Source organism: Nannobrachium achirus (genome assembly GCF_963921795.1).
Source record: "Nannobrachium achirus genome assembly, chromosome: 16".
NCBI classification, from domain to species: Eukaryota; Metazoa; Chordata; class Actinopteri; order Myctophiformes; family Myctophidae; genus Nannobrachium; species Nannobrachium achirus.
This window is the reverse complement of record NC_137823.1, coordinates 46951775-46966720: the sequence shown is the minus strand read 5'-3', so window position 1 is coordinate 46966720 and position 14946 is coordinate 46951775. Positions and strand designations below refer to the sequence as shown.

The 14946-nt window shown below is 41.2% G+C and overlaps 1 protein-coding gene across 1 annotated transcript in view; it reads right to left on the bottom strand.

The window, feature by feature from the left end:
- Positions 1 to 137: 137 nt before the first annotated feature.
- The window catches only part of crybg1a (crystallin beta-gamma domain containing 1a), a 28781-nt gene continuing 13972 nt past the window's right edge, over positions 138 to 14946 (bottom strand). The window contains exons 12-21 of the mRNA XM_080745255.1: positions 14267 to 14412; positions 10754 to 10880; positions 9405 to 9434; positions 9126 to 9238; positions 8477 to 8609; positions 7294 to 7433; positions 5955 to 6078; positions 3574 to 3732; positions 1657 to 1816; positions 138 to 743 (exon numbers count right to left, since the gene is read on the bottom strand). Of these exons, the coding sequence (XP_080601381.1) occupies positions 655 to 743; positions 1657 to 1816; positions 3574 to 3732; positions 5955 to 6078; positions 7294 to 7433; positions 8477 to 8609; positions 9126 to 9238; positions 9405 to 9434; positions 10754 to 10880; positions 14267 to 14412 (1221 nt within the window). The 3' untranslated portion in view covers positions 138 to 654. The remainder of the gene's footprint in view (positions 744 to 1656; positions 1817 to 3573; positions 3733 to 5954; positions 6079 to 7293; positions 7434 to 8476; positions 8610 to 9125; positions 9239 to 9404; positions 9435 to 10753; positions 10881 to 14266; positions 14413 to 14946) is intronic.

Here is a 14946-nt window from a genome sequence, read left to right as displayed (position 1 = left end):
TGGATTTTTGGATTAGGGTTTTTCTTTTACTAAGCGTGGCTGAAATCATCCTTGAAAATGTAAAGTGTTTGAAATATTGGCTGATAATACACATTTTATTTCATTTGAAAACAACAATTTTGCTTGATTTCTTTTTTACAAAGTAAAGAAGCACCTTTTTAACAAATACGTTTTTTTTTTCTTCTTTTTTTTCATCTCTGATGTTATTTACACATAGCAGGAGCAGGAGTAAACAATTACTGTACCAAAAGGAAAAAGAACATCGCATTAATAAGGTTTGACAGAGGCATTTATAACATTACACTTGCAAGCAGCTTAATTCATGGGAAAAGACTATATAGACATCATGGTATATTACTGGATGTGTAAAACAATATACAGTACATGTGCATTTCAAGTTCGAGTCCTTTCTCGTAACAGAGTAATGAATGCCATTTCTTTGTCCTTTTCTTTTGGTGTGTAAAGTGGCAAGTAATACAATCTTATGGATTTTTTCTACAACTCCCCCATGTCGACCTTCTCATTGGAAACGATATGGTCCTCTAGCGGGACATGTCCTGCTGACACCAACATCACATCTCATCCTTGCCCCAGAGCCCGCGGAGCGCTCTCTCAGAGAATATTAGGGCTCCCATAATGCTGCTTCATAGGTCTTCAGAGAATCTCCACTGTCCATCTTTGGGTGAGCTTCTTTGGATCAAATGTGTTAAGAATCACTTGGTTTTTGTCGTAGTTATGACCCCCTGCAGAAGAGAGAGAAGATGGGTCATTGGAGGAGAGTGGGTTTACATGCACATGAATATTGGAGTAGGGTTATTGTTATATTTGTTTGAGTGTAATTTCCTTGAATCAACGTATTAGAAATGTTTATATTACAGACATATGTACATTACAAGTAAGCTATAGCTTGAATGGCTTATTCTTTGTTAATCTTAGTCTTTGGTCTTAGTCTATATATTCTTACTCTTCTATAAAGGAATGATTGAATATTGGGATATGAAGTTTAAACAATATTTACTTAACAAGGAATGATCTAGTGTCTGGAATATAGTGTGAATGTAAACCTACCAATTGGTACTGTAGCTTTTACAATGGCATGGTTTAGTCCACAAGGTGTCACTAATTCACACACAGTGATGCCAATGTAAACTCCTAACAAATACCTAACACCAGTGTACTGTAGCTCCATGTGTAGTCCTGCAACAATGGCTTTGGTTCCTGTGTCCTGATTCTAATTTATCACATAACTGATTTAAGGGTCTAAATTACTTCATCTAAGATTCAGTCTGTAATGTACCACAATTGAATTTTGTGCTGTGTAATTTCATATCAGTGCAAAATACTAATATATTTGGAAATGATTTGTAGATTTTCTTTTAATCAGCATGGAGCATTAGATGAGAGGGATTTGCAACGTTGCAGCATTGCTTATATGTTGATATTAAATGCTGTTTTAAACCTTCAGGCATACATTGTATTATGCTAAGTGACAAACCCGACTTGTCTACTAACCAATAGTACACACACATCGAACATCAGAGAAAGACATGCATCAAAGAAATACATGTGCACATCACACATCAAAGAGAGACATTTGCAAATATATTTAACGACAATAGAGTAGGCGGTCAATATGTCACAATCACTCCAGCCCACCTTTGGCCTCCAGAAGCAGATCAGGGGAGGCAGTGAATCGGATGAGACCGTCGGGCGTGATGCTCCACAGCTGCTGTTTGCTGGGCTCCGGAGAGAGACCCATACGGCTCCCTGCCATGATCACACTCCCACTGGGGCTCAGGCAGCACTCCTCCAGCAGCTACGCACAGTGCAAACACAGGGGTGGAAAGGTTACTGCTAGGGTTTAACCCCCTAAGGCCTATATACTACTCTATGATGAAAAGCGAAAATGGCTTGTAGATCTGCTATCTTCGCTAGCGGTTACATTTCATCAATGAAAAGGCTGAGGCATAGCACATCGTAACATTGTGATAGTGCATAAGTGAAGTGTGGTCTTATCCGGGTTTTAAAGGCTGCACTACAGAAAAGGTGTAATTTTATTTACCTGACTATCTGTTCTATTTATTCTTTTGCCTTGACCCACTTACTTGGATAGTATACAGGTCCTATATAATAACTAAGCCTATCTTCTATGATTTATACATCAATCATTGTGTAAATATTTTGCAAACCCACCAATAGTTACCACCACATCGATATACATATATAAATTATGAAACAAGAATGATGAGAAACAAACAGACAAAATTGTGCACATTTTAAGTCTCTTGACTTAAAACAAAGTTGGTTTTAATGGTGACTTAATCATGTGTTGACTTAAACATTACTCATCTAGAGAGAGCATGTTGTGTTGTTTAGACAGATGCTAGGTTCATTGTTTACCTGGTATCCTAGTTTTTAAGTTTTAAGTTGCTATGGATAAGAGTGTCTGCTGAAAGCCTAAATAGACAGCCAAGAACCCCTGTCACCGTTATTCAGTAGAGGCACCATTGCACCAACCTCTATACTATGGTCTAATGGACCCAGGAACGTTATACTATAAAGTACTGCATGAGCAAACCTCTATATATAAGAAAGACTTTGACTTCTCATTGATTAAAAGGTATATCAATTATGCAAACAGGCCTAGCATTATGTCCTATGACACTTTCCATCACATCAGTGGTTTGAGTTTCTGCCCAAAGAGTTTCAAGATTCAGTCTAAAGCTGAGTCATATATGAAAGAATCTGCGTTGCTCTGTCTGACACTTGACATTGAAGAATGCTGGTAAACAACAATATGAGATAGACTGCAATTTTGTTGAAAGGTCAAGAGCCGAACAACGTCTGTACCGCCTCAGGCACTTTAAGAAATTCAGTATGGGCCCCCACTTCCTCTGGATGTACTGTAGCAGCAACATCAAGAGTGTCCTGACGAGCTGCATACTACCTGGTATGGGAACTGCACAGATATCGACCGTAGATCTCTACAGAGGCTGGGGCAAAAGGCCCAGTACTGTGTCAGAGGTGAGCTTTGCTCCCTACAGCGGTGGTTCTCAAAGTGGCGTCCGGGGACCCCCAGGGGTCCTTGAGAGGGTACTAGGGGGTCCCCAGATAAATGATGGATAGTTGGGAACCAAATGTACACTGAGTGTACAACTCTGAGAATTATGGTGGTCTGTGGTCTAATACAGGGATTCTCAAAGTTTGGGGGTCCCCCAGGGCCCAAAATGCATTTCAAAAGATGACATTCTTTGGAAATCTTGGAATAATTTTGAAATTTTTAACATCACAAATGGGAATATTGGCACAAAATATTTTCAGATGGGGAATATATATCAATTTGGGGGTCCTTGACATGAAAAGGTTTGATACTGTAACTATTGCCATACAGGACATATACATACATCAAGCCAGGCTAAGCAAAAACACTTTATCACCCCAGGCTCAATCTGGCTTGCCATCGTCAAGGAAAAGTTCGGTCGCTCTTTTCACTTTTGCAGCAATGCGGAAGTCTGTAATCGAGAGACTACCCCAGGCTAAACCGTATCAAAGTTATCATGATGGTACTGGTACCTTGCAATGGAGATGTCCTTCACTGTAGAACCAGACCTGCTCAACTCCTCCAGTTTCCTCTGTTTCTTGGATGCGCATGAGTTTCACATCGTCCAACTCCCCGGTCACTGACATCAACATCCCTGTTGCGTTGTTCCTCAAATGGAAGGGCACCTGCTTCTGCTCAGGGGACACGTGCACAATACACACACACGTATCAAGAGGCCTGCCTGAATGAAAATATTACATACACCATTTTCTACACCGTTAATATTTATTGGCGCGTAGACACACATACAGTATTCAAGGTAAATAATGTGCCCATCCAAAGTTACCTGAATGTCAAGTCCCTTGCATTATTGCGACCGTAGGTCGCATTTACTACCAAAACCTCCACAGGCTGTCCGTGGGTGAGTGAGTGAGTGAGTGAGTCAGTCCGTCCGTCACACTTTTGCCCTGCTCATATCTCCACAACCGTTGACCCCATCCATGCCAAATTTTGCACACACACTCCTTGACTGCCAAACTACAACCTCCAAGGACCCCCGGAGCCCCAGGGGACCCCCAGATGTAAAAAATGACCAAATGTGGTCACACGTCACACTTTTTCCCTGCTCATATCTCCGCAACCGTTGACCCGATCCATGCCACATTTTGCACACACACTCCTTGCCTGCCAAACTACAACCCGACCCCCAGCTCCCTGGGGGACCCCCAAGTGTAAAAAATTACCAAATGTGCAAAAATGACCAAATGACCACCCCAACGGGGCTGCTCACGGGGAATTCCCGGGGACCACCCACTCCTCGTGCTCCAGAACGGATGCAAAAGTGGTGACGCCCCCAGTGGAGGACCCCCTCCACTGCAGCTCACATAAAATGCCGATAAGCGACCGCTTATCTCCCGATTAGGGAGTCTTACTGGTGTTAATGCAGTGTTGTGTTGTGTTAAACATCTTAAATTAAATTCAGAGATCATAATTTTAAGCAGGCACACATAAAGGAATGCCTCCATCCTCCATCCCTGTCATAATTTGTAATTACATTACCAGTAAAGCACAGTACAGCTCTCATCTATAGCTTCTCCAGAATCGGTACAATTGCATGAGTGTTCATTTAACTCTGAGCATTAAGAACGTTTTTGAGTATCTGTAGGAAGTGGCGCCTGTCAGCAGGGAGTGTTGGGTGGGAGGAATAAGACGAAGGCTCTAGTCTACAGTATCTCATCCCGGTGAGGGCTCCTCATGACACATTTGTTGTTAAATTATACTGTAGCAGTATAAGTAAATCATCGCTGTCAGGCAGAAACTTATTTCCATATTTAAACTATGTATGGGGGTTTGTTTTTCCATAAATATTCACACAAAAGTTTCAAACTAGCTCACAACATGGCACACGTTGTGAGCTGTTATTTTTGCTATATTGGAAAAGCTTTTGAAGTTAAAGTTAATTTGTGTGTGCCTGTGGATTCTATAAATATTTAACTAACGAGAAGTAGTAACAAGCGCTTGTAAATAAATACTAACTACATTGAATCGATTGGAACACCATTTCCATTTCCTGCAAAGTAACAGTTTTGGACATATGAGGTTTCTTACCGACAGCGACATCATCACATAACATGGATTAGTTATGTTGATTTGAAGATTTAGTTGCCAGAGCAATACTTTCAGTCTTATCTGGTATTTTCTGTTGATTGCTCTTTCATTTGTTTCCATCTGTGGATGTGTGTTGTTTTCCTAAGACTCAGTCTGTACTGATTGTTATTTGGTGTGCTTTAACTGTGCACTCTCCCTCATGCCTCTTGGCACATGTAGAGCTTCATCAAAGTAATTGGATGACCTTTTTGTCTGTCATTGGCGATACTAAATATCCCCTCCAGTTTGATCTGCTGCCATCAGAGTGACACTATAGAGTACCCCAGGTAAACAAAAAGAGCTCTTAGGGATCACAGTTCATCACAACATATTCGGAACTATGAACTACTGTCATCTTGCGACATGTTGTGAGCTTGTATATCTGCTATTTTTGAAGAATGTTGGCTCCATAATAGGGACGCTAAGGTTCATGTGGGTAAATGGCTTGGATCGGGAGCAAAGAAAACTTGACAAGGACAACCTTAGATTATTAATTTGAGGGAATAAGCATAATTTGAAAAAAATGCACAATATACCAGATGTCTGCTTTTTCTGAAATGAGTTTCGGTAGATTCCTTAGCTTAAACAATTCAGATTGGGAGAAAAGAATGACGATTATGCTGCTATTGGCTATCCCACTGCTAGGCCAATTGCGGTAACTTGATCACTCAGTCAGTCAGTAACATGTCCATCTGATGGGCTGGCTCCTTTCATGCTCCAGCCAAAAAACAACCTTGAAGTACACTTGGTGCATGTGACCTCTTACCTGGATAAGAGGGCGCAGGGATCCAATTCGCTGCCAGCTGCAGATCTTGCGCCAATCAGGTACTTCACTGGGCTTCAGCAGAATCTGAGCTCCTCGGTAGTTTATACCCTCGTATAGAACCCACCTGTTAATAAATGAATCATGTCAAAACATAGACATTCAAAGGAGATATTCAGCGGCAGCCCACTTCGCCATATCTAGCATGCCTTCCTTTGCCCTTTGGCACTTGTGCTGACTGAGTAGTCTGACCTGGGTCATAGCATTTGCTAAAAGATGTGTCAATTTGTTTTAACCTACTTAGGTGCTAGATGGGTGGGGTTTTGTCAAATGTGTAATTTAGTGACTGCCAGAAGTAAAGATCAACATTAACTATTGTTTTCAAATTAACATTTCTTTTTTAAATTGACATTTTTGTTTGAATGATGCCATGCAAGTCCTTGCCCACAAAATGTCTCCCACAATGTTTCACACATTTTAGGCAAATGGATATTTCAGTGATGCCTGCATGCACTCAATGGCTCCATTCTCTGGCTGAATCCCCATCTCTCTTGTGGTTGGAATTTGACACTCCACAGTCAGGTCTGGCCCTCTGTGCGTTCTTTATTCCCTCGGGGTGAGCTGACAAGTGCCATCTGAATCTCGCACATCACCCTCATATTTCCACTGGAACTCTCTAAATCTGTCACATTAACAGCATGAGATAATGCTCTCGTGCTGACGTAGCATTCTACACTTTAAAAACTGTCAGGTTCAAGGATATACAGTGGTCCAAAATCTGCTACTGTCATTTCAGAAGAAGCAATTATGTAAATGCATTTCAAACGAAGTTTCTTGGTGGAATTTGTACATAGATAATGCACTTGTCCTCTGTGCCTCTCAGCGCTGATGAATAGCTGAAGGGAGGAGTTCCATGCACTAAAATTCACATAGAAAGGAATTGTAGGCCTGTATCTGTGCCGTAGCACTGACTCCTGAAACCTATTAGCTTTTAATGAAAGAACTTGAGTGACTTGAATTTGTGTTCTCCATTATTCTACTTTGGACTAAACCTCTTCTAATTGCTGATGAATAGCATTCGCTGAGAGCTTCCAAGTCTTTGTTTGAAGGGCATGTGCATGTGCAGGATAATGGATGTTCTGTTTTACACCTAAATGCCAGACAAAAATGGCTTCAACAGCATAGTGAGTTCTGTTCTGGCCACCCCACCCCACACACACATACAAATGTGGCACATTCTTAATAACGTCACGCTGGCATTCTCAAACTAAAGGTCGAGATCGTATCAGCCCGATAGCAAAACATTTATTACATTAGTCAAACAGCCAGGGATGGTACTCACATGCCCCCCTCCACTTGGACAGACTGAACGCGGCCACAGCCCCCAGCCAGCTGGAGGTTGACGGAGCCGGCCGTCAACACCACCCTCTTCCCCCGCAGACCACAGCGCTCAAACAGAGTTATGGACGGAAGTGAGAACTCCTATGAAGAGTGAGAGGGACAGTGAGATAGTGAAAAATCGTAATTTGTAAAAAACGTTGTACATACAAACAGAGTAATTACCTTTAAACACTTAAAAAAACTGTAAGTTGTAGAAACACTGTACATACAAACAGAGCAATTACAGACCTTTAAACAACTGCTAATTGTGGCCAACCTCTCCTATGTTATACAGTATAGGCTGATATGAGTATAAGCAAACTATTCCTGACAGCAAATGCACAATTCTTATGGTTTTGTAAGTTAGATTTGCCTCAGTTGTAGCTCCTTTCGGAACCTCTCCCTCCGCTATACAGCTACGAGATGAGGTTCCTGCTCATTACAAACCCATATGAGTTTTTTTCCACCGACAGTTCGCCACGTTTTTAACATTTATACCTTCACCAAACATCGTATCCAAAAAGTAAAGGTCTCATACCCGTCTCTCAGATGTCTATTTTTTTAGCGGTGGGGGTAATGAAAGCGATGTGTTGAAACAATACTTTTAAAATTGCTCGTTTCGTCAGCCAGTTACGGGAGCAGTAATGTGCACACGTGACTGGCGATTAATCTGCGTGTTTTGCCACCAAGTGGTAGGGGCGAGAAAAATGGCCAGGCTGACAAAAACATGGAACTGGCTGACAAAATGAGCGATTTTAAAAGTATTGTTTCAACACATTGCTTAAATTACCCCCGCCGCTAAAAATCTAAAATCTAAGAGACGGGTAATGAGCAGGAACCTCATCTCGGAGCTGTATAGCAGAGGGAGAGGTTCCAAAAGGAGCTACCTCAGTTGCAATGTACGTAACAGCTCTGAGAACACATCATTTCTATTCCCTTCAATTGTACATACATTATTTTGTTTTGATTGTATTGTTCCATTTTTGCTTTGGCAATTGAAACCCTTTGAATCGAATTGAATTGAGTGAATTTTTGGGAGGAAGATTGGCTGCACCCCATGATGCTGCTGTCATGGCCGGACCTCTCTAGATACAGATTTCTTTTTTTTTTTTCACACCATGTGGTTAGATGGAAGTAAAACTTACAAAGCCAGTCGTCTGCAGGGAGAGGATGGAGGAGGTGGGATGCACACAGCCCACTGATCTCAGATCAGGGTAGTTCCCCACTTCTAAAACGTACATCTTGTCAGTGAAGTCCAGGCCCTCATATGCCAACCAGCTGAAAGTCAGTAGCACGCATACAAGCACAGACGCACAAACAGACAAACATGAGATTACAAAATGTGACATACGTTTTAAAGCAATACAACTTATTGATCTAAATGTTAAATGAAAGTCATCACACATCTGATTAGTTGGCCAGAATGCCACAGGAGAATGTAAGCGATGTATGGATTGGATGCATCAGTTATGCCCCCAATGGACTGTTAATGAAATGACATTTGGAATTGGGATTTGCAATTCATATTTGGCAAATCATATGTAATTAGTGAGTACAGAAATGTCTAGTGCCTCTTATTCTTAATGATCTAGAATATTTGGCTTACGGTTATGTCATTTAGAAGGTTTTAATACAGCACATTTCTCTCATTGACACAGCTTTGCTTCTGCAGAATCTGCTTGTAGATTTCTTTTGACAGTTTTTGTTAAGCACTTATAAGACAACACTTATTATGCCAATGCCATTGAAGTGAGTGACTGTTCCATTCTGTTGAAATGGTGGAGCCGTACTCACTTGCCAGCTAGCACTCTGCAGGATGCCACGGAGAAGCTGTGCTCCAGGGAGGATGCGCTGTCCTCCAGGGTGAAGCCGGAGCCCTGGAAGTTGGGCTCAGAGAACAGCTGAACCTGAGATACACACAGCGACCCACCGCACAACAATTAGCCTTAGTCATCCAGTCTGACTCATCCCAGATCAATAACTCCCCAGATTTAGATCGATTTCCCCCCACGATTTCAGACATATCTGAACAAGATTAAAAGTGAAGCTCTGTGCTTATTTTGTATTACTCACCTTAAACTTGGCAGCATTCTCATAGTCATCCTGAAATAAACCCCAACAAAAACTTAAGTGAATACAAATCCAACCTTTGAATGTGAGCTTTTAGATTAGAATGAAGAATGTTTTGGCACATATTTTTAGAGCCATGGATGATTTTATGTTACTCCAGAGGGGTGATAAAGGGCCTCTCATTGGCAATTTAAAAGTAGGGCAATGTTTCCTTTTTTGTGCTTTATGTATTGTGCTCTATTTGATATCACTTACAGTCAAATGCCTACAACGAATCCTTGATCATACTTTTACTAGTATTAGTCTATTTTTCTCTCACATGAACTCTAGAGGTAGCTGCAAAAACTCGTGTTTTGGTCGCTGTTCATACATACGGTGTACATATATGTTGTGTACAGTGCCTCTGGTTTCCAGCTGGCAGTATGTATTGTTTAATTGGTTGTTATTATTGAATTGGTCACCATTCTGAAGAGTGTGCCGGGGGCTTATTTGTGGTGTATGAGGATAATTGTTCAATGCAATGTCGATTTCTTGCAAGCTGGTTGTGTGGAACAGCATGATATTATAGCCTACACAGTATGACTCGGTTGAAGCATCTGTGTTCAGAGCACTTTATCAGCCAGATATTGCACACAGCTGTGGCACTTTCTAAATGTAAGGCCACCACAGAGGTTCAGTGTCACAAGGATATAACAGGACACACTGATACAACAGAAACCTCAACTGTGACCTTCTGTTTAAGGGCCTCTATTTAATTATCCAAGCCACCTTGCTACCTCAGAAAATTGGTTGTGTGTCGGCTGTCGGGTTACGTGTGAACAGAGGTGGAAAAAGTACTCACATTTTGTACTTAAGTAAAAGTATCAATACTGCACTGTAGATGTACTCCGTTACAAGTAAATGTCCAGAATTCAAAATGTACTTGAGTAAAAGTATGAAAAAGGTATGTAAAAGTATGAAAGTAAAATGTACTTAAAGCACCAAAAGTAAAAGTACTAAATGTTTGAAAATAGCAGATCATCAAATAGCAAGCTCACAACGCGTCGCGATGCGACACGTTGTGAGCTTTATTTCAAATAGCGTAGGTATAAAATAGGGCTAAAGTGGTGTATGTATGTTTTATAATATTATAATTTATATCTGCAAAGTAACTAGTAACTGAAGTTTTAAAAACATATAGTGGAGTAAAAGTACAATATTTGGATCCGAGAAGTAGTGGAGTGGAAGTAAAAATATTTGAAATTGGAAATACTCAAGTAAAATACAAATAACTCAAAACTGTACTTAAGTACATTACTTAAGTAAATGTACTTAGTTACTTTACAACACTGCGTGTGAATCATCGCTCTTACCAACATGACAGGCATCAGAGAGGCAATTCTGGGACGCAGCGCCCCCCAGTCCTCCGGGCTTCCATACAGGCCTTTCTCCAAGACGTAGGGCTCTCCAGAGAAACCTGGCTCTTCAAACACCACCCATCTAGGGAGAGAGAACACAGGAATGAAGATGAATACCGAGATATGAATGACAGCAATTAAAAGCCAAAGACTGTGTTCTCACACTGATCTGCGGTCAGATAGATGGATCAGAAAACAAAGTGTTTACTAGAATACTGCTGTTGGTGTGGACCCACAGTAGTGTCTTTCATGTCTGCACTCTGCATGTGCCCAGACTCGCTTATACAATCAAACGGGCGAAGGAAATTCGTGATGAGGGGCCGAATTTGTAATTTACTTGTTCTCGTGCAATGTTTGGGGCGTGCCCGCTGTTCAGAACGCGCACGTGCCCGTCCGGAGCAGGCCGGTTCTAGAAAACGGCTTCTGATCCAAAGACATAAATACAGAGAGACAGATACTGCAGGAATTTATAGATGGATGCCAGTGGTTTAACAATTCTCTTGAACAGAATCTAGAGTGAGGTTACTCTCCCACATGACAGTGGCTGAATAGCTGTGCACACAGTACAGTACTCTCATGAGAAATGTTATTGCTGTCGGGCGGAAACCTTGTATGTTGAAAAAGTTTAAAAACCTTTTTAAAACAGTGAAAATAGCAGAATCTACAAGTTCACAACATGTCGCATCACTTGTAGGTCTGCTATTTTTAACCCTTTTGTGTGACACTGACATGAGGAAGTAGGGCATTCATCTCATCTGTGAAAGAACATAAAAAGTTGAAATATAGAGATAGAAGGTTTCTGCTCGACAACACAGCAAGGATGTGCAATTTCTTTGGCACTGGAATGTTTGTTTGTGTGTGTTTCCTTCCCATTTCCACTAGAAAGAGAAAAACAGGCAAAGCAAGCACATTTTCGTAAGTGTATGGGTGTGTGTGCAGTGTGCACGTCAGTATGAGGAAAGAAAAAACTGTGAGACAGACTGACAAAGATAATATGTTTGCATTTATTTATACAGTAAGTCTGTGGTGGTTGTGTGTGTGTGTGTGTGTGTGTGTGTGTGTGTGTGTGTGTGTGTGTGTGTGTGTGTGCGCGCATTTGTGCGCAACAAACAAGTCTCTATCTGCAAGGCTGAGTCAACAGACTGAGCCACACAGATTAGTCAAGAGCTCATTGGGGCCATGGCATGAAAGGGCGAGGTTGTATAATGTAATTACAGGCCAACGGCACAGCACAAAATACTTCAAGACTGCTAGAGCCATGCCTCCTAAAGCAGGGACAATGTTACACTCCATGTTATCCACCATTATGAGGGTGTGTGTACAGTATATATACTGTATAAATAATGTCAAAAAATCCCCCCAGGGGAAAATAACTCGTAAGGAAAGCAGAGCCCACTGGTGGTGCTGGGAGCAAACAAGCACATACAACCTTCCTGGCAGAAAAAGGAGGAGCAATTAATGAAGTGCGCTTAAATAGAAGAATTGGACAGCTGCTTGACATTTCAGTTTCTAAAATCATTTAATTTTACTTTTGAACTATTATTCCGCTTCATAAAAAATAGATAGTTTTTTTTTAATTCATTAGTTTTTCTAGATAAATGTATATTAGTGTTGCCAGGGTTTGATGTGTATAATGTATTGTTTTATTGGCAAAACATATAATTTATATTGATTAAACTGTAATTCACTGTATATTAATGCAATTTCATATTGTGTATTGTGTAATGTATACTATGTCAGGTGTCGCACCAGGAAGACTAGCTGACTACCATGGCATTAGCTACTGGTGAACTAGACAAATAAACAAATGCGACTATCGGAGGACTTGAGTTCCTCCATAGATTGATCAGCCCTTGTGGCAGACACATTATGCCAATTTCGATTTGTCTCATTTAGTCCATGTCACTGCAGTGCATCACACACGTGATGTCGCCAGCCACTTCTGTTCGCCTGACAGTGAGGAGTTTCACTGGGACGGTATAACGCATGAGGAGGAAAACGCTATCCTTCCAGTAACGCTCCCTGCTGAACAGGCACCTTGAACATTCTTTAGGAGTCGCTAGTAGTGCAGCAACAGAGATCACCCTCTTTGTGTTAATTGGAGCCGGATACACCGTAGAGAATTTGAACCTCTGTCTCACCAGTGACTTTTAGGTTCTTTATTACATTGCTGTTGTGTGCAAGTGTGCTTTTATTGGCTTTTCTATTTCAAGAGCACATTGTATAGCCTGGAGGGTATACAATGTGTGTCAAAGTCAATACCGTGAGTCAATAAAGTGAACCTATATATTATTGAGCACTTTGGTGTTCCTGTCCTTAAATCATCTTCTATTAGTGCAATAACACTTTGGTAGAGGTTTAGGTTGTGTAGTTACCTTGCCACAGTGTAAGTCAACGACAATCATATTTTGAATTAACAATTTCTAATCAATTATTTTTGTTAGTCTGAAGTCTGATTTTAGTCAATGAAGATATATTAAACATGGGGCTGCATTTAATTTTGTAATTAATTTTGTAACTATCAAGACATTTGCCATATTATCGGATTCTTCCACCATTCTTAGTACAGTACAATACATGATAATACCAAATGCCAGATAAGCTGAGATGTAACCTGCATTTTTTATTGGAGGCTTTACCCAGCTAATACTGGCTTTATCACTGATCTGTGAACGTCTGTTACTCTTGCGCTGATTTTACATACACGCATGGCTGCATGCACGGGGCGTGGTACAGTCACATGGCCAAATGATAGTGGAAGAAGTTGACAGACCAAACAAGGGAGTGGCAAACCGGCAGGTCATTAGCAAACTACACACCTGAGCTGAAAAACAGTTAACACTTGAATGAACTGGTACTATAACTGAATGAAAGGGTCTGGTAGAAAAAAATCAGGAAATATACCACATTTGTGTCTTTTGTCAATATATGTTTTCAGTAGCTACTAGCTGTTGAGCATGAAGAGAAGAAAAGCAGGTCCATACACCGTCTTAATGCTCCCAAAATAATTTATTAACAGAGCGATGACAAAAAGTCAGGTATACCTGAGAAGGCAGTAGAGACTTAAACATTGTATTTTTTGTTACTGCTCTGTTAATAATTATATTGGGAGACAGTGTGCGGACCTGCTTTTCTTCTCTTCAGTATCTCTAATTTGATACAGGCACCCGTGGAAATGTTTGGATGTCCGTGTGTCTTTCGACCACTGGAGAGTTGAACATGCCTTGGCACAAGCAGACAGAACACAAGCAAGCCTCAAGTATGTAGAGGGGGGAAGAGAGCAGGTGCGCCAAACACACAAGCAGAACTGGCGGATAATATGTAAATAACCTCAAACCACAGAAATAATAACAGGTTTTGAAGACGACAGGGGCTTTCAGTTCCAGAGGAACAACCCGGAGGCAAATGCCTGTGTTATCTAATTCCATGGTAGCACACATGAACCCATAAGAGAGAGGTGAGACTTACACGCTCCCCATGACATCGACAGACTGCGTCTTCAGCCCGTAGCCTGTGTCGTCCATGTTGGGAACAGGAACCGCCAGGTCAATGTTGACGCCCAACGCGCTGAAGTCTTTGTCACTGAACAATTTAATACGTGGCACCATGAAATCCTGGAATAGAGTCAAACAAACCAAATAAGCATTATATTATACTGTTAAACTATGTTGCATACTGTACAAATGTGCAATTTACCAGGGTAAAACTATAAATTATTTACTTAAAGATTATTCTATCAATTACTTTTTTGATAATAATCAAATATTAAGCAATTAAGCTTAATAATCAGAAGTTAGCCGCACAACGGTGTCGTGCAAAAATAGTGAAAATTGCAGATCTTCAAGTTCACAACAAGTCACAATGAGATATCCGTTGTGAACTTGTGGACTGGCTATTTTCACTATTTTTGAGCGGTGGTCACACCGTCTCCATAGCGTGGCCGTGTGTGTAGGTATGTGGGTGGGTATGTGGGTGGGTATGTGGGTATGTGGGTGGGTCTGTGGGTCTGTATGTAGCCTCATGTGGTGTAGTACCTTTTATGACCTCACATGTTAAGGGAGGGGCGCTGTTTTCAGGCCAGGCCAGGCACACACACACACACACACGCACACACACACACACACAGGGGGGAAGGGGGGGAGGGGGGA